At 44.5% G+C, this 19,722-nt stretch overlaps 1 protein-coding gene across 1 annotated transcript in view; it reads right to left on the bottom strand.

The window, feature by feature from the left end:
* Window positions 1-19,722, bottom strand: part of LOC112221962 (ankyrin repeat and SAM domain-containing protein 1A) — a 112,469-nt gene that overhangs the window by 20,565 nt on the left and 72,182 nt on the right. The window contains 3 exon segments of the mRNA XM_042303868.1: window positions 5,444-5,513; window positions 8,184-8,231; window positions 18,900-19,414. Of these exon segments, the coding sequence (XP_042159802.1) occupies window positions 5,444-5,513; window positions 8,184-8,231; window positions 18,900-19,414 (633 nt within the window).

The raw sequence follows: 19,722 nt of genomic DNA, 5'->3' as shown, positions 1-19,722 counted from the left end.
TCATAAACTATGTGTAGTTAACTAGAGATTATGGAAAGATTGATTGTTTTTTTATAAGATAAGTTTAATGCTAGCTTACAATTTACCTTGGCTCCTTGCTGCACTCGTATAACAGGTGGTCAAGCCTGCCACGCAGTTTCCTCGTGGAAGGCAATGTAATCGGCCATAATCGACGTCCAAAAATGCCGATTACCGATTGTTATGCAAACTTGAAATCTGCCCTAATTAATCGGCCATGCCGATTAATCGGTCAACCTCTAGTTTAAATAGACAGCTCGGTGCATTCAGCTTGTCAACACTTCTTACAAAAATAAGTAGTGATGAAGTCAATGTCTCCTCCACTTTGAGCCATGAGAGATTGACATGCATATCATTAATGTTAGCTCACTGTGTACATTTAAGGGCCAGCCGTGCTGCCCTGTTCTGAGCCAACTGTAATTTTCCTAAATCCCTCTTTGTGGCACCTGACCACACGACTGAACAGTAGTCCAGGTGTGACAAAACTAGAGCATGTACAGTGCCTTGCGAAAGTATTCGGCCCCCTTGAACTTTGCGACCTTTTGCCACATTTCAGGCTTCAAACAAAGATATAAAACTGTATTTTTTTGTGAAGAATCAACAACGAGTGGGACACAATCATGAAGTGGAACGACATTTATTGGATATTTCAAACTTTAACAAATCAAAAACTGAAAAATTGGGCGTGCAAAATTATTCAAACCCTTTACTTTCAGTGCAGCAAACTCTCTCCAGAAGTTCAGTGAGGATCTCTGAATGATCCAATGTTGACCTAAATGACTAATGATAATAAATACAATCCACCTGTGTGTAATCAAGTCTCCGTATAAATGGACCTGCACTGTGATAGTCTCAGAGGTCCGTTAAAAGCGCAGAGAGCATCATGAAGAACAAGGAACACACCAGGCAGGTCCGAGATACTGTTGTGCAGAAGTTTAAAGCCGGATTTGGATACAAAAAGATTTCCCAAGCTTTAAACATCCCAAGGAGCACTGTGCAAGCGATAATATTGAAATGGAAGGAGTATCAGACCACTGCAAATCTACCAAGACCTGGCCGTCCCTCTAAACTTTCAGCTCATACAAGGAGAAGACTGATCAGAGATGCAGCCAAGAGGCCCATGATCACTCTGGATGAACTGCAGAGATCTACAGCTGAGGTGGGAGACTCTGTCCATAGGACAACAATCAGTCGTATATTGCACAAATCTGGCCTTTATGGAAGAGTGGCAAGAAGAAAGCCATTTCTTAAAGATATCCATAAAAAGTGTTGTTTAAAGTTTGCCACAAGCCACCTGGGAGACACACCAAACATGTGGAAGAAGGTGCTCTGGTCAGATGAAACCAAAATTGAACTTTTTGGCAACAATGCAAAACGTTATGTTTGGCGTAAAAGCAACACAGCTCATCACCCTGAACACACCATACCCACTGTCAAACATGGTGGTGGCAGTATCATGGTTTGGGCCTGCTTTTCTTCAGCAGGGACAGGGAAGATGGTTAAAATTGATGGGAAGATGGATGGAGCCAAATACAGGACCATTCTGGAAGAAAACCTGATGGAGTCTGCAAAAGACCTGAGACTGGGACAGAGATTTGTCTTCCAACAAGACAATGATCCAAAACATAAAGCAAAATCTACAATGGAATGGTTCAAAAATAAACATATCCAGGTGTTAGAATGGCCAAGTCAAAGTCCAGACCTGAATCCAATCGAGAATCTGTGGAAAGAACTGAAAACTGCTGTTCACAAATGCTCTCCATCCAACCTCACTGAGCTCGAGCTGTTTTGCAAGGAGGAATGGGGAAAAATTTCAGTCTCTCGATGTGCAAAACTGATAGAGACATACCCCAAGTAACTTACAGCTGTAATCGCAGCAAAAGGTGGCGCTACAAAGTATTAACTTAAGGGGGCTGAATAATTTTGCAGTTTTTGATTTGTTAAAAAAGTTTGAAATATCCAATAAATGTCGTTCCACTTCATGATTGTGTCCCACTTGTTGTTGATTCTTCACAAAAAAATACAGTTTTATATCTGGCATGTCGCTAGTAAAGATTGAAGAAAGTAAGTGGACTAGACAGCCTCCCTGGGGAATTCCTGATTCTACCTAGATTATGTGGACTTCACTAGACAGATGTTGCTCTCAGTTTTTGTGATGAAACAAAGGTGTAGTTTAATGTATTCTGCAACTGTGTCTTCTTATTGTTTCAGATTATATATTGTTTATAGATATATATATATATATATATATATATATATATATATATATATATATATATATATATATATATATATCACAGTGGCAAGTTATATGAACTAGCAGGTTATAGAGCAAACAACACAATTCTCACAACACATCGGTTGTAATATGGCTTTTCCCCCCTGGCTTGGCTTCCCCAGTGATTTTACCTCAGCACCGCTACTCTTCATTGAGATAGCGCTGGGGGAGTGGGAGCCATAGAGATAACACCAGTTTCACCTCTATGGTGGGAGCGAAGCAGGTCTAGCTGGTGGTTAAGATGCTGTAGTTGATGTAGACTAATTCAGAGGCAGGTTAACAACCCAAACAACCACATAAGGAGCAGGCCAGGGTAATAACAACAGCTGCAGTGGGCTTGCCTAATTCCTGCAAGTCTGCAAGGGAACATGAGCTCATCCCCTAACATACATGCCTGTTAATATTTTAACAGCTCACTTCAAAGCAGACCACAACAAACAAGCAAAAAACTGCCAGAATGCAATAACGAGATGGCCAACCGTTTTCTTTTTTTCCTTCTCATTGGAATATAGCCGTTGGCTTAAGAGTCTGGGTTAGGCTAGTTCATCTTCCTTCTGTGACTTTAAGGGAGAAGCATATTGTAGAGAAGAAAATGGGAAGATGGGGGAGGAGGCTGACAGGGATGGAGGACATGGTTCTGGTTCACTACCACAGTCCCATGGTCCCCGAGTGACCATCCATCAGACCTAAAAGGACAGGCTAGCTTCATGCTATAGGAGTGCTGCAGACGGTATTGCAGGCTAACATGTGTGGTATACATTATTCACTGCAGTATTCACTGCAATTTACGGTAATACACCTGGTCCCTTCCTAGTTTAGCCCTTTTGTCCTACAGCCACAAAGGAAACATGGGCAAAACCAGCAGAAGTGGCGTACCAATCTGGGTCAGAAAAGTGTCTGAATAGACAGCCTATAAACCAAGGCCAGCCACAGTGTGAGCCAAACGGATCCATGTCTTTACAGTAAACCTTCTGCTTAGGCTACGTAGAACACACGGGGAATTGTTGAAGGTCATTTCTGACAATGGTTGATTCAACTCAACTATTGATCTACATTCAAAATAAAGCCATGTCCTTCACTGGCACTAAAGTAATCTCTTGTGACCGACCCACTTGTATAATAGGTCCCTCTTATGTGCTATTCAAAGAGCCAGCTGCCCACCCGGATGGTACCTTTGTGTCTCTGGCTCAGTCATCACTAACATCACTCCATTCATCACTTCCCACACGCTCTCTATACCGCCAGTGTGGCTATCATTATTCAGGTATGTACTGTATCTTTCAATAGCCGGCTCAGTTCCCCGGCTTTAAGCCATTCGCATGGATCAAATGACTGGTCTCCAGGGACCATTACAAAGCCCAAATAGTATACACAGGAAGTGGTGGTGGTGACTTCCCTAACAGAATGACTAGACACACACACACACACACACACACATAGGATGCCATGGCGTGAACAACAATGCCAGCACTTTATTATTACACTTTATTAAGACTAATGGATGTGGCTTTGAAGAAAACAGAAAGCCATTGAAATGGAACAAACTAAAAAAAATCACGAGGTACTTGTTGAATCATCTGGGTCAAAACAGCCAATTGGGTAATGAAGAGTTGTAAATCTTAAAGCATCAGGGACACGGTTGGATTCACAGAGCACATCATTCTAACTGGGATGGATTGTATTACACAAGAGGATAAAACACCATCTTTCTAATGTCAAGCTGGACATCAGAAAGATTGGTTTTGGGAGTCTTAACGAGAATGAGTTGTCATGTTTATGTAAAGTATGTAAATGTATGCAAAATACACCCCTTCAAATTAGTTGATTTGGCTATTTCAGCCACACCTGTTGCTGACAGGTGTATATAATCGAGCACACAGCCATGCAATCTCCATAGACACACATTGTCAGTAAAATGGCCTTACTGAAGAGCTCAGTGACTTTCAACTTGGCACCATCATAGGATGCTACCTTTCCAACAAGTCAGTTTGTCAAATTTCTGCACTGCTAGAGCTACCCTGGTCAATTGTAAATTATGTTATTGTGAAGTGGAAACATCTAGGAGCAACAACGGCTCAGTCGCAAAGTGGTTGGCCACACAAGCACAGAGAACGGGACCGCCGAGTGCTGAAGCGTGTAGCTCGTGAAAATCGCCTGTCCTCGGTTGAAACACTCACTAACAAGTTCCAAACTGCCCCTGGAAGCAGCATCAGCACAATAACTGTTCGGCGGGAGCTTCATGAAATGGGTTTCTATGGCTAAGTGTCGGCTGGAGTGGTGTAAAGCTCGCCGCCATTGGACTCTTGAGCAGTGGAAACACGTTCTCTAGAGTGATGAATCAAGCTTCACCATCTGGCAGTCCAACGGATGAATCTGGGTTTGGCAGATGCCAGGAGAATAACTGTAAAGTTTGGTGGAGGAGGAATAATGGTTTGGGACTATTTTTCTTGGTTGGTCCTAGGCCCCTTAGTTCCAGTGAAGGGAAGTCTTAACACTACAGTATACAATGACATTCTAGACGATTCTGTGCTTCCAACTTTGTGGCAACAGTTTGTGGAAGGACCTTTCCTGTTTCAGCATAACAATGCCCCCATGCACAAAGCGAGGTCCATACACAAATGGTTTATCGAGATCGGTGTGGAAGAACTTGACTGGCCTGCACAGAGCCCTGACCTCAACCCCATCGAACACCTTTGGGATAAATTGGAGCGCCAATTACGAGCCCGGCCTAATCTCCCAACATCAGTACCCAACCTCACTAATGCTCTTGTGGATGAATGGAAACAAGTCCACGCAGCAATGTTCCAAACATCTAATGGAAAGACTTACCAGAAGAGTGGAAGGTGTAATAGCAGCAAAGGGGGGACCAACACCATATTAATAACAATGATTTTGGAATGAGATGCTTGATGAACAGGTAGGTGTCCACATACTTTTAGTCATGTAGTGTATATTAGAATAGGCTTACTTGAAAATCCAGTTCTCAATAACAGAGCAGGGAATTTAAGTATGAATGTTCTTAAATAAAAGTGACAGGGGAAATTTGACCTGTACCATCTTCACTAAGTGGAATAAGTGGATGAATTGCATATGCTATTATAATATCTTTAGTCACGTAAAATGCTTAGGGTGAGGGACTCATCTTACCTGGGGTAGAGTACTGCTGGTCTCTAGAGAAATCAATGCCTGCTCCAATCAACGTCATGATCTTCTCAATCTGAGGAGGGGAACAGAGTAGAGTGTCAGAGGAAAAGACAAGATGGCTGCCACACCTCTCACCACCAAGGGGACAAGAGTTACCCCCATGCATTGAACCACAACACCGCGGTACAGTAGCCCCCAATGAAACCTTATCAAAGCAGATCTTGGCTATCATGACTTCACATAAACACTGAACACTTTTAAGATAATGGTAGACAAATAATGTACAATCTTGCTGGCCAGACTGAGGCCTGGGGGCTGTGTGAAGAGAATTGGCTAACCAATATTAGTAAGAATTGATACAAAATGACTATGTGAACATCATGTTACAGCTGTATTTTTAGAGGGACAAAATGTCAAGTCTTTGCAGCCTGCAGTCAAAACAATGTAACAATGTAGCTAGACTTAATATTACAGCATTCTAGTAATTAGTGGCAAACTGAATCAGACGTCAGCGGGACAGAAACCACATTTTACTGGAGAAAAGGAACTGGAGCTGCATCTTAAAGACGATGTTGGTTTTATTTCTCTACATCTGGGACCTTTGGGTTTCCTGCTGTCTGCTTTGTAAATGTACAATAGAGCACAATATGACCACCACCAGGCAATACATGCAAACCCAAGAGAGACTTGCTACGGATTATACCACAACTGAGCATGCCTCTGACACACACAGTACACACCTTCCCCATCTCATGCATCGTCCCCCTATACTACAGCGATGATACACGGGTACACAGATGATTCACCCATGCACATGAAAGCAAACCCACACCCCCCCCCCACGCAGACACCCCCAGAGCCATCTCTTCGACACCCATTCAGCGACACAGCGAAGAAACAGCAGCAGTGGACCGTACAGCAGGGAGATTACACCTGTCACACACACCAGACCACTGTCACAGCCCGCCCTCCTCCAGGCCCGGCCCTGGGATTTGGGGACAGAGGAGGGCCAACAAAGACTGCTGTCAGAGCTGTCAGCCATACACTTTCATCTCCACCATACAGGACAGTATGTGCTCTGTCATGAGAGACAGGCTCTTTTCCTACATGAGGCCCCTTTTTCATAGTTTGGAACGGATGGTTATATCACGACCGACACTTCATTTTATCAGTGATCTGCGATCACTTTCAATGAGAGAAGTCATTTCACACAGGACTCATTTTATGGTTTTGATGTGAAAATCCTTGTGTTTGATGATGCGGTCAAATATCAACAGTTCTTTTGCACAGTAGTAAAGAAAAAGGCTAAAACTTTAAATGCAATGGAATTTAGTTGCCTAAAGCACTTTATGGTTTATGGAAGAGCCTTCTCTATTCTTTTTAGACTGCATCCATGTGAGAGGTCAGATAACGGTTCTGATCCCTCCTCTCTGAGATCACGTCAGCATATTGTCTGACCCCCCCTCTCTCAGAGATCACGTCAGCATATTGTCTCATCCCCCCCTCTCTCAGAGATCACGACAGCATATTGTCTAATCCCCCTCTCTCTGAGATCACGTCAGCATATGGTCTGATCCCCCTCTCTGAGATCACGTCAGCATATTGTCTCACCCCCCTCTCTGAGATCACGACAGCACATTGTCTAATCCCCCCTCTCTCTGAGATCACGTCAGCATATGGTCTGATCCCCCTCTCTGAGATCACGTCAGCATATTGTCTGATCCCCCTCTCTGAGATCACGTCAGCATATTGTCTCATCCCCCTCTCAGAGATCACGACAGCATATTGTCTCATCCCCCTCTCTGAGATCACGACAGCACATTGTCTCATCCCCCTCTCTCTGAGATCACGTCAGCATATGGTCTGATCCCCCTCTCTGAGATCACGTCAGCATATTGTCTGATCCCCCCTCTCTCAGAGATCACGTCAGCATATTGTCTGATCCCCCCTCTCTCAGAGATCACGTCAGCATATTGTCTGATTTCACCTCTGGTTGAGACTTCATGCTGCCTAGAGGCACAAAATGACCATCTACTGCTCTCTACCACTACAGTAGACTAATTGAAATAAGAGGGGGGAGTTATCCCAAATTATACACATTAGACCGGTATAATGGACGTTGATTATGCTTTTCCCCAGTTTGTACAAAGGTGATTGTCAGCTTCTCTGGTCAAAGCACAAAGAACCAGCCTGGCCTCTTATGTAACCTTAAAGTGGAAGAGGAGAGTGATGCATTAGCCCCACAGGAGAAGACTACCTTGGAAATAATTTTAATTGGATACATTGGCCAGTTTTGACACTTGAGGCCATACATTATTCCCAGCAAAAAGATAAGAGTGGAAATTAGTGTTGAGAGTGATTACTGTTCAATCATCATGGGAAGATGTAGCTAACAACGATGGGCGCAATAAAAGAAGGTCAATGCGAAATGTCTAGCAGAGGTAAGCCTGTGGAACTGGGGGGTTCACTGAGCTTTTTGATCCCCCTCTGTTCTCTCTGCCCCTCCCTCCTCAGCAATTGAGCGCAAGTATACTTTGAGGAATCCCACTCACGAGGTTGCTTGCCTTGCATACAAAGCAGCGAACAACAGACTACAGGTTAGACTGATGAGTTACAAGAGTATCCCCAAAAAGGTTCTTCCCAAAAAGGAAAGTCCTATTCACCTCCATCATAAAGAAGAAGAAGGCCCCACCAACAGGAAGAGAAGAGGACCAGAAGATGTATGAAGGACGTGCACTCTTACACTTTCAAAGGACTGAGATCTCAGAAGAGGCCGTGTGGGAGGCATCTGCTGAGAGAGTGTCAGGTTGTTTTCATTTTCACATATTCATTTCTATCCACAAATCATTTTGGGCCCCAGCAGTGCAAAATGTGTGAAACCAGACCAGTCTCCCGATATGAACAATGCTAAAAATGGAAAACATAAAACAAAAATCCCATATGGCCTTTAGCAAAGGTCCTCATTGAAAAGAACATCCTGCATTAAAAACTGAACTGCAATTGTGAGAGTACTTTGTTGACGAGTGATGCCCGGCTGTTTAAGGTCTTAATGCATATTAGGTCATTACAGCATCAAAACCATTTTGTAAACAATGAACTGGCATCATACAGTCATCCTGCTGATCATTTAAAGAGCCGTAGTGTGTGGGCGCTATTACTCTTCTGAACTCATCTTTTCCATTATTCCTTGTCAAAGTTAATCCCGATTACCTGCATGGAAGACACTGCATTTTCACATCAATGCAGTGTGAAAGATAGAAGTGACTTTGATCCCTTTCTCTCTCATCTCCATCTCCCAATTCTAACACCCTACACTGAGGAGCAACACAGTCCATACAGAACAATAACCAGCCTCACCGTCACCCTAGACAGATCAGAAACAGCGTTAACACACTCACAAACCTCTCCATGCAGCGCCATCCGAGATGGCTCTCTTTTTACACTCCAGGTGTCAAAAAAACAACAATACTGCAGCTAAAGGCTCTGCTGACAAATACAAATGTGAACAGCATAACAACCATGAACAGAAACACAAGCGGCAGCTAGCGACACGCTGGCTGACTCAGTCAGGTGATCTGAAAGAGCGGGGACTAAACTTCCCATCATCATCTGCTGCGTCTCCATAGCTGGCCACCTCCATACTGGCACTCCTCTCTGTGTGCTCACTAAGGGTGAGGCAGATGCATGCTCAACAGAAGGGGGACAAGAGGGGTTAGCCTGTGGATTTGGGGGGTTCACTGAGCTTTTTTGATCCCCCTCTGTTCTCTCTGCCCCTCCCTCCTCATGAAGTCGTCCGCTCTGTGGCGCCGGCATTGATATCTTCACAATGTACACAGCATGGAACGACAGGCCCCTCCTCCCATTGTATATCGCCATGCTGATGGGGAACCAATCTCTGCAGATAGATTGGCTATGTATGTGTTCATGAATGTGAATCCAATGAACCATTTTGACACTCATGGACGGTGATGTTTCTTTTCAAAACGGGACAGGGTTATTATATAGAACTCACTCGGGATAGAGGAGTGCTGGTAATGAGAAATAAATACAAATAATGACAACAATGAACTTGAACAACAGAAGTAATAACCATAATAACCATGCTGGATAAAAGACAGGAAAGGGTCATAAGGACATTAATATTGTTGTAGGCTATTATTCAAAAGGACACACTGTATTTTCCAAATATCTATTTATAGCTACCGCAAAATGTATTTTCTCACTCGTGTTTATAACAAACATTGTCCAGGATCTCATTGGCTTGACTGTAAAATGTCTTCCCTTCCAGCCCTTACATTGTAATTAACAGGAGAGATTGATAAAATCACCCTGTGGAAGAAGGCTGTAAAGTGGATACACAAAACTGCCCAGATAAAGATGAGAGGACTGTGGCTTCATTAAGGGCTCCGGGCTCTGTGTTTGCCTGAGAATAAAACCTTGGAAGTGTCATCAGTTCCTAGTAATGACCAGTGTTGGACAATAGACCCCAGCACCCTCCGTCTCTGTCTGAGTGGCTGTACTGTACACTGGTAATCTGTCTAGGAGCTGTGGCTCTCAGGGGAAAGTGCTGGACTAATGTCATGCTACACCCTCGGCTCTTATGGAGGAATCTGCAATCTATCTCCTCCCTTCAGCCGTGGGACATCACCCTGACACCCCTCTCCAGCATGAGGCCCCCGAGGTGCAAATAGCAGTGATTGGTGATATCACACAGATGTAGACACACCAAGCTGAGCTCCTAAAACACACACACACACAAATAAGTGTGTGCACTGTGCTAGCACCACTCCAGTCACCCAAGTCATAGACTGTTCTCTCTGCTACCGCACGGCACGTGGTACCGGAGCTCCAAGTCTAGGACCAAAAGGCTCCTCAACAGCTTCTACCTCCAAGACATAAGACTAATGAACAATTCATAAAAATCATAAACAGACAATTTACATTGACACCCACCACCCCCTTTTGTACACTGCTGCGACTCGCTGTTTGTTTGTTACCTATGCATAGTCACTTCGCCCCCACCGACATGTACAGATGACCTCAACTAACCTGTACCCCCGCATACTGACTCAGTACCGGTGCCCCCTGTATATAACCTCGTTATTGTTATTGTGTTACTTATATTATTACTTTTTATTTCAGTCTACTTGGTAAATATTTTCTTCTTGAACTGCACTGTTGGTTAAAGGGCTTGTAAGTCAGCATTACACGGTAAAGTCTACACTTGTTGTATTCGGGCGCATGTGGCAAATAAAGTTTGATTTGATTCAACCTGGGGATTTCGGTTCCCTCAATCCAAAAAAAGAAATTGTATATGGTAAAGAGGGGAATACCTGGTCCAATCCACTTTAGAGGCTGCAGGCCTTGACAGGCAGGTCTAATATACTGTGAAAGGTTGAGTAATTACATCCTGATCTGAGCTGCGGATATAACAGCCTTCTGGTTCCTCAGTGTAGAGCTTATTTTTTTATATTTTACCTTTATTTAACTAGGCAAGTCAGTTAAGAACAAATTCTTATTTTCAATGACGGCCTAGGAACAGTGGGTTAACTGCCTGTTGAGGGGCAGAACGACAGATCTGTACCTTGTCAGCTCGGGGATTTGAACTTGCAACCTTCCAGTTACTAGTCCAACGCTCTAACCACTAGGCTACCCTACACACGACCAAGACGGCTTCTCACTGGGACAGATACTCATGGCGAAACACAGCACAGCACAGAGAGTTAATATCACAGAAGAAGAACAAGAGCTGCAGCGCAGTGTGGGGTTTTACAGATTGAATCCATACATAGACCTAGAGAGTCTCCCATTGTGAGGGGCTCTAGTCTCTATGAGCAGCATCTGCCTGATAGAATGACCACATGGGTCACAGGTCAGCACACTGTTAAAGGTCAAGAGCTAAGGAGGAAGGGGGTTTGCTACCAGGTGGGAAGGGGGTTGGTCAGAGTGATGCAAATAAAAAAATGGAGAAAGAGAGAAGAGGGAGAGAGAGCAGAGAGGAGAGACCAATCAGAGAGCCTGAACACAAAGACAACCCCCTCTAGACTACATTGATGCATGCACAGCAGCTATCAGCAGTCCCCAGAACACTTGATATATCATGGTAGAACAGTTCATTCCAATGTCAAATCAAAATCAAATTCAAGTTTATTGGTCGCGTTCACAGACTTGCAGATGCAGCGAAATGTTTGCGTTTCTGGCACCAACAGTGCAGTAATGTCAAACTTGGCTAAGAGCTAGAAAATGGCACCATCTTGCCATCAATGACTTGCAAACTTCATATTAATGTCTTCCACGATCTCTGAAGTAAAGGTATTCACAGATCCACCTGTACCCGAATAACCGAGAACCGATCCGGGACCTGAGTAGGTCCGGATCCATTGTTCTAAATAATGTCACGGGTCTTTGTCGGATCTGTTTTGATTGTCATTGGTCTCGGGTATCCCCAGAGTCGACAGGTAGGCTGCTACATTATATTCTGAATGGAGTTGATGTTTCTCACCAGGAGAAGCTTAACTAGCTTCTCCTGGTTTGATGCAGTCAAGATGGGTGGGTAGCACATAATCATAGCTGGGTGATTTATCATCCACTATGGCAGCTATTAGTCTACTATGGCGCGAGTCGGCTTGATTGGATGCTGTCTCTGCCTCCCTCCCGTTCTCCGTGTCACACGCACACACTCCCGATAGCCGACACAAACAGCATGGCTCCTGCTAGAGCGTTACCTCTCTCTACCTCCGTTCCCTGGCGCTTTATCAGCTCCGGTTAATAAACTATCTTAAAACATGTTCTTTTCTGCTGCTTCCCTCACTCGGATCGGAGAGGACCAGGTCTGGATCCGGATGGGAAAGCATATTGGGTCCGGATGGGAAAGCCCCATGTCCATTTCAGAACGGATCCAACTTTTTGGCCCCGTGATGGCCTCTACTCTGAAGCTCAAATCTGCACAACAGAATGGAATCCAACTACAGAGGGCAACTCCCAAACATGGTCCAAACTATTAAAAAAAAGAGAAAGAGGAGAATGAGCGTCCTCTCTATCCCCCAGCCACTCAGCAAAGAGTTGGAGTCTGTTAAATATCTTCAGAGGATTGTCTGTTCCATAGCCTACATCTATAGAGGTGATGGGGGAAAGAAAATCTATAGTTACATATCGGGATATTATTTTTGACGATATATCGTATCAGCTCGACAATATCGCAATATTATTTTGCACGAGATGTACCCGCAACAAAACTCTAGTACTTCTGTTAATTTTTAAAATTTGTTTTCAGCATTTTTATATCCATGACTGATCTAAACTTTCCTCATCACTCTCTTGTCCATTCCAGCAGACATATGGTGAGCAATATGTTAGTGTACAGAGTCCCCCGCTGGCCACCCCCGGTGATGACACACCATATAGAGTTGGGTTTGATCTGAGCAGCATGAGGGATTCAACGCTCTTATCATCCAGGGTCTCCAACGCTCTCATCTCAGGCACACAGAGAGTCTGTGAAAAGAGCTTAACCATCACTAAACAACCAGAGTTTACATTCAACATGCCAACAGATGCAGAACAATATCTTAGCAACATGGATATAATCCCAAAACTCAGCCTGTGGAGTTTAAAATGCCACAGAAAATAAACCTTTAAAGTTCTCGTTTGCTTTTCCCATTTTATACTCCAATTTCAAGTAAATGAAATGCAAAAGCAAATATTTATCTGGAAACTAGGCCTATCCTTAAGGGGGCAATCAGCATTTGCTACATCCATTTTTAGACTTATAAATGAATTATATATACCCATTGATTCTTGAAGAATATAACTTATGAGCTTCATGAGCTTAGTTCAACTGTCACACTCCACGAGAACCCAAAATATAAGCTGGTTTTACGCCAATGTTTGTAAACAAAGTAAATGTAAACAAACACCAATCTTTTTGATATTATGGATGGGTCAATCCTTGCATCCAGGAATTTCTATGAATTTGAGAGTGATCACACTTCCCCAGCCCCATCACTCAGCTTTTAACTGAAACAGTGGTGGGGAGACAATTTGTTTTTGTTATAACTGCTGATTGGCCCTTTAAAGAAAGATCTACACAACACAATTTATCAACCCTATTAATGGCAGGTAAATGAAAAGACGTATGAGCTGCGCTGTGTAAATCAGATAATTGATACTCACAAAGGCTGGCTTCATAGTGGTTATTGGATCCGTGGTGAGCGGGACAGAAAACGAAGCAAAAGTGAAGTGGGCTGTTAGATGACTGCCCTCTTCTCTAGCGTGTCAATACGTCTCTCTCTCTCTTCTCTTTCTCTCTCCCCTCCCATCTGTGGGTCTACTCTAACTGGCCCACACAATGTGCCCCTGGATTGTCATGTTCAATCTGATCCCAAGACCGAGACAAACCTGCATTAGCATGCGCCTTAAACACAAGCACACACACCCACCCACCCTGACACACACACACCCACCCTGACACACACAGCATAACAGATACACACACCCTTAAATGCAGGCACGTAGGCCAAGACCTCATGCAAGTCAAATCTCCTTGTCTCCTCGCATATAGAGGCAGGCTATAGTTTTGTGTGTGTGTGTGTGTGTGTGTGTGTGTGTGTGTGTGTGTGTGAGAGAGAAAGAGAAGAGGATGTAAGAAAAGGAAGAGTTAGCAGACCCAGACACACAAAGAAATAGCTTTTTTGGTGTCCTGGGACCCCTTGCCCACACGCTGTCACACAGCTCAGTAGAGTGTTCCAGAGCAGCCAGCCGTGACCAGCAAGATGGCCGCCTGCACCCGTTAGCCGGGCTGCTTCTCGCATTCGCACAGCAACAGAGACAGAGACAGGAGAGGGAAGGAAACAGCAACAGAGAAAAGGGGAAGACAAAGTGCCCTACTTTCAGAGGATAGGCCATTCACAGACTTGTAAAAATACTAAACAAAAGGGCAAGGAAACTCCTAAAACAACCAACCTTTGTTAGATTGCCTGCCTGCTGCTTTCATTTGCAATGCATTTTCCATGAATGGTGTGGTGCAATGTACTTTCCTGACTGATGTTTTCTTGAAAGGAGAAACATATGAGAGAGAGGCACAGTCTGTGTGCTTCAGTTCAGATCTCTGGGAATCAGAGCTAATTAATATTAACCCAGCTCCTCTGGGACTACAATAGGTTGAAGAGTACTGCAGGATTTTTTATATTCTTCTCTTTCAATCACCTTTTTCATCTCGGGACACACTTTCAAAGAAAACTGTAGAATAGATGATGTGTCAGGTGTACTGAAGCCCAGGGCAACCCTTCCTGGGTGACAGAGAACCGCAGCCCTAGTAATAGTCCACCCACTCCTAGTGAAAGAAAAATGGATGTACTATTCAATAGACTTAAAAAGTCAATGAATAATCATGATGACGAGGACATCAAAAATGCAACAAAAAAAATGAATTATTTCTTGCCACATAAAATAACTTGCATAGGCTACATGCTAATCCGTGTGATGCGTTGAAAGGCAACACTGGGTTGTTATCTTGAACACTGCAGCTCAGAGCTTCTGCATTATGTGGTTGAGCAAAACTGTCAACAGTGTGGCAGCTCTTCGGGTTGCTACACCACAAAGAGAGATCCTATCTGACCAGCTGACAGTCTGCAGGCTGAGGGGGTGACAGAGAGAGTGACAGGGAGCCTGTGCATACACAAGCAAGAAGGCAATGATGGGTGTTGCCTGCCTGTAGGAACTAAGATCTTCGGTAACCTTGACATGAAAAGTGTCTAAGACAGATATCCAAAGACGCCACTACTTAAAAGGTGGTACAATAATTCAAGACAGATCAGGGCATTCAGTAGCCCAGAGAACCTAAACGAGGCGTCCTCCCACCTAGCAGTGGTGGAAAAAGTACCCAATTGTCGTATCTGAGTAAAAGTAAATATACTTAAGTATCAAAAGTAAAAGTACAAATCATTTCACATTCCTTATATTAAGCAAACCAAACAGGACCTTTCTCTTCCCCCCTTCTTGTTACAGATAGCCAGGGGCACACTCCAGCACTCAGACATCATTTACAAACTAAGCATGTGTTTAGTGAGTCTGCAAGGTCAGAGGCAGTACTGATGACCAGGGATGTTCTCTTGATAAGTGTGTGAATTAGACCATTTTCATGTAATGCTAAGCATTCAAAATGTAATGAGTACTTTTGGGTGCCATGGAAAATATATGGAGTAAAAAGTAAACATTTTCTTTCGGAATGTAGTGAAGTAAAAGTTGTAAAAAATATAAACAGTAAAATACAGATACCCCCAAAACCTCCTTAAGTAGTACTTTAAAGTATTTTATACTTAAGTACATAACACCACTGCCACCCAGGTTTAATATGACTTCATTCACAGCCTGCCTCTAGGAAAGGCCACTTGATGTCTCCCAGCTCCACGCCTACGAGGTGAGTTGCTAATCAAACGGTTGGTAATTACAGCGTAGTGTCTGATCCGTCTCCTGTCTCACAGGAGGCTATACAGTAGTCTCATATTGATGAAAGTTTCAGCCGGGGGAATTAACGATTCAAGCAGCAAGCTGTTTCAGTCTGGTGACCATTACCCACTTTGGGCCTGACTGCTCTACACTAGAGGAAGAAGAACCTTAGTGATCGTCGTAATACAGCCTGCTGGAGGTGACTGGCATGACAGAACACTTTGAGCTGATGGGAAAAAGTTCATTCCGCGCATCTTCTGATGGACGGTTAACTTTGAGAGAGCACGCAAGTCTTGTTAGTCAACTGAAGTAACTCGATATGGGAAAACGACGCATCGACTTGGAAGGTGAACTCTGAATGACCTTGACGACGGTTGTGAAGCGGACCGTTCAGAGCAAACATTTCAACAGTTGCTTCATGAAAGTAGGGTTTACGTAATCATTTCTTACAGTGGTCTTGTCTTACAGCTGTGCAAACAGAATTTTATGAGTGGGGTCATCGTTCAAAAGTCTGTTCTCTTCAGGTCATTTTCACCCTCCACTCTGTCAGAGTAAAATAGACTTTCTAGATGAGGGCTATTAAATAGGTGAGTATGTTGAGGAGAGGTGTCACTGGCTCAGATAAACAGGGTTTTGAGATAATGATCTGTGGTTCAGTTCCCTGAGTGGTGGTGTGTCACACTCACTGACTGCCCCCCCAATTCCTCTCTACAGCTGTCGGCTATAATACTGGGGCGGAGTCGGAGTCAACCCTATTCCCTAGGCCTATATAAAGCCCTGGCCAAAAGTAGTGCACGATATATAGGGAATAAGGTGCCATTATGGATAGAGCTTTCGCCAAGCTGTTGTTATCATTCCCCTCAGTTGAGATGGAGGCGGGACACAAAAAGGTTCTACTTGGGGTCGATTATCAATTATTTTGGATGATGGAACAAAAACAATTCTCTCCTGCTCCGCCAGCCCTCCTGGTGAGTTCAGGAAAAGGGGTCCTCTATACTGAACAAAAATATAAAAACGCAACATGGAACAATTTCAACGATTTTACTGAGTTACAGTTCATATCAAGGAAATCAGTCAATTGAAATAAATTAATTAGGCCCTACTCTATGGATTTCCCATTACTGGGCAGGGGCGCAGCCATGGGAGGCCCACCCACACAGGAGACTGTCCCACCCTTTGGGGAGAAAGGCCAGGTTAATCAGAATTATTTTTCCCCCACAAAAGGGATTTATTACAGACATAATACTACTCAGTTTCATTCGCTGTTCGGGTGGCTGGCCTCAGACGATCCCGCAGGTGAGGAAGCCAGATTTGGAGGTACTGGTCTGGCGTGGTTACACATGGTCTGCAGTTGTGAGGCTGGTTGGACGTACTGCCAAATTCACTAAAACGACGTTGGAGGCGGCTTATGGTAGAGAAATTAACAAATTATCTGGCAACAGCTCTGGTGGATATTACTGCTGTCAGCATGCCAATTGCACACTCCCTCAAAACTGCGGCATTGTGTTGTGTGACAAAACTGCACATCTTAGAGTGACCTTTATATTGTCCCCAGCACAAGGTCCTCCTGTGTAATGCGCATGCCGTTTAATCAGCTTCTTGATATGCCACACCTGTTAGGTGTACAGATTATCTTGGCAAAGGAGAAATGCTCACTAACAGCAATGTAAACAAATTTGTGCACAAAATAAGAGAAAAATATGCTTTTTTGTGCATATGGAACATTTCCAGGATCTTTTAATTCAGCTCATGAAACATGGGACAAACACATTACATGTTGTGTTTATATTTCTGTTCATTATAGAAGTCTACTGCTGTGCAGGACACTCAAGGTCGGGGGCACACAGGCAGGCTCTGCACCGGCCACCTGCATACTAACCACAGAAAAGATGAGCCAAGATATCGACCCCACCTCTAGAGTTGTGTAAAGGAACACCAACTGACCGCAGAGCAACGTGATCTGGTCACTGTGTAGAGGCTGCTACTTGAGCCCCTGGCTTAACTCTCTCTGCCTGGCATCACAGATGCATCGTGGCATGATTCTGCCACAGACAGAACAGGGGAATAGAGTCATGTGGAACTGTAACATTGACAGTTTGCAGACAATGGATTTAAATACTGAATCCTTAAATAGAGGGAAGTGTAAGGTGGATTCAACGATCCATGCAGATTGCATCTCAAAATGACATAATGGTGCAGTTACATGCATTTACAATTTGTTGCGGATAACAATTATTGTAAATGGCTCTATTTTAGAATACTGAATGGAAAGAGTGTGTGTGTATTCCAGGCAGCTCTATAAACAGTCCATTTCCAGGGGAACTCAGGTTAGGTTGGAGTGTAACGCCATGGCAACCCTAGGAGCCGGGGTCAGTCCTGAATGGAGGAAAGAGCTGCAGCTCAATGGCCCTCTCCTCCTCTCACTTTCCAACCTTTTGTCTAGGCCTATCTCTATCCTGTTACTTTTTCCGCTCTTCCTCACTTTATATCCGCATCTTTTCGTCACTTCTAATCGCTCTCTTTCTCTCCCCGGCTCTTTATTCTTCGTTATCTGCCCCTCTGACAGGCTATCTCAGTTCTGAATGGCTGGATATATAAAATCAAGAAAATGATCTTCTCACCAACAGGATGACTTACTGCAGTGATAGACCGGGTTGGGTTCCTATTCCAGCAGGGTTATTATGCAGTTGTCAGGCAGAAAATGGCAGATATGAATGATTTCATGAAGGAAAGCTAACTTGGCTAAAGAGAGGGATTTGTGTGGATATCACTCATGCATGCCTAATGTTCCTGACGGTAGCAGTTAAATACAGCATAACCCCTCCAACTCTGTCTGGAAGCTCCATGATGAGATCTAGAGTCACTTCAGACACTATGGTATAGAATTCCCCCTGGATTCCTGGCCTATAGTACTGGTGGGCTTGAGTTCTTTCTATGGTAGAGTGCATGTAACTGTATCAACAGCATCAGCCATATAATAACATCTAACAAACTGACAGTGAGGCTGAGCTCTTACCTCGTCCCATTCAGAGGCGAACGAGGGCGACTTCTCCAGCCTCTTTTTGGCTGCGCTGCAGTTGGAGACGGACTCACTGCGGCTGCCCAGCCCTCCCTCCTCCTCGCTAGGCGGTGACACCAGCAGGTCTGAGTCCGACTTGGAAAAGCTGCGAGCCAGCTTCAAATCCCCAGGGGGGCGCATCCTGCCAGCAGGCACAGCCCCAGACCCCATGTCCCGGTCTCTGTCCCTGGGCTCCCCCTTGGACACGGTGGCATAGATAGCTTTGGGGTCACAGTCTGTCAGGACGGCAGACATGTCGATTGGATTGTTTGGAGGAGGCGGAGCTTCTGTTGCTTTGGCGGGTGCTGTTGGAGCTGGCGCCGGCTGTTGGCCTTGGCTGGACTGTGTCAGTACTCCACCTGGCAGGCTGCTGATGGACTCCTCCCGACAGTCAAAGACGGGCGAGGATCCGTGCAGGAGGCCTGTGAACACTTCAGGTACTGCGACCAGGTCCTGGCCGAGCAAGGAGTTATCTAGAGAGTAGAGAGGAGAGTTAGGTGGAGAGACTAAAGAAGAGGAAGCAGGGAGTAAGGAGTGGTGCACCCGAGGAGGCAGGAGGCCGGACTGAGACTGAGGGGAGATATCTAGCAGGGCTATTAGGAACAACGCCCACACAGCCCCAGAAACAGATCGGTGATTGTTTTCAAGCGGGCATAACAGAGAGGGAAAGAGGGAGAGGCGGATCTAGAGAATGCTGTCCGTAGCACTTGGAGAGTTACAGAATTCCAATCCCAGCTTGCAGCCATCTGACATCTCTCTGGGTGCTTGGAAGATTGTTACA

The sequence above is a fragment of the Oncorhynchus tshawytscha genome, linkage group LG22, assembly GCF_018296145.1.
Source record: "Oncorhynchus tshawytscha isolate Ot180627B linkage group LG22, Otsh_v2.0, whole genome shotgun sequence".
Taxonomy (NCBI): Eukaryota; Metazoa; Chordata; class Actinopteri; order Salmoniformes; family Salmonidae; genus Oncorhynchus; species Oncorhynchus tshawytscha.
The sequence above is the reverse complement of the archived record's forward strand: the minus strand, read 5'-3'. Positions and strand labels throughout refer to the sequence as shown.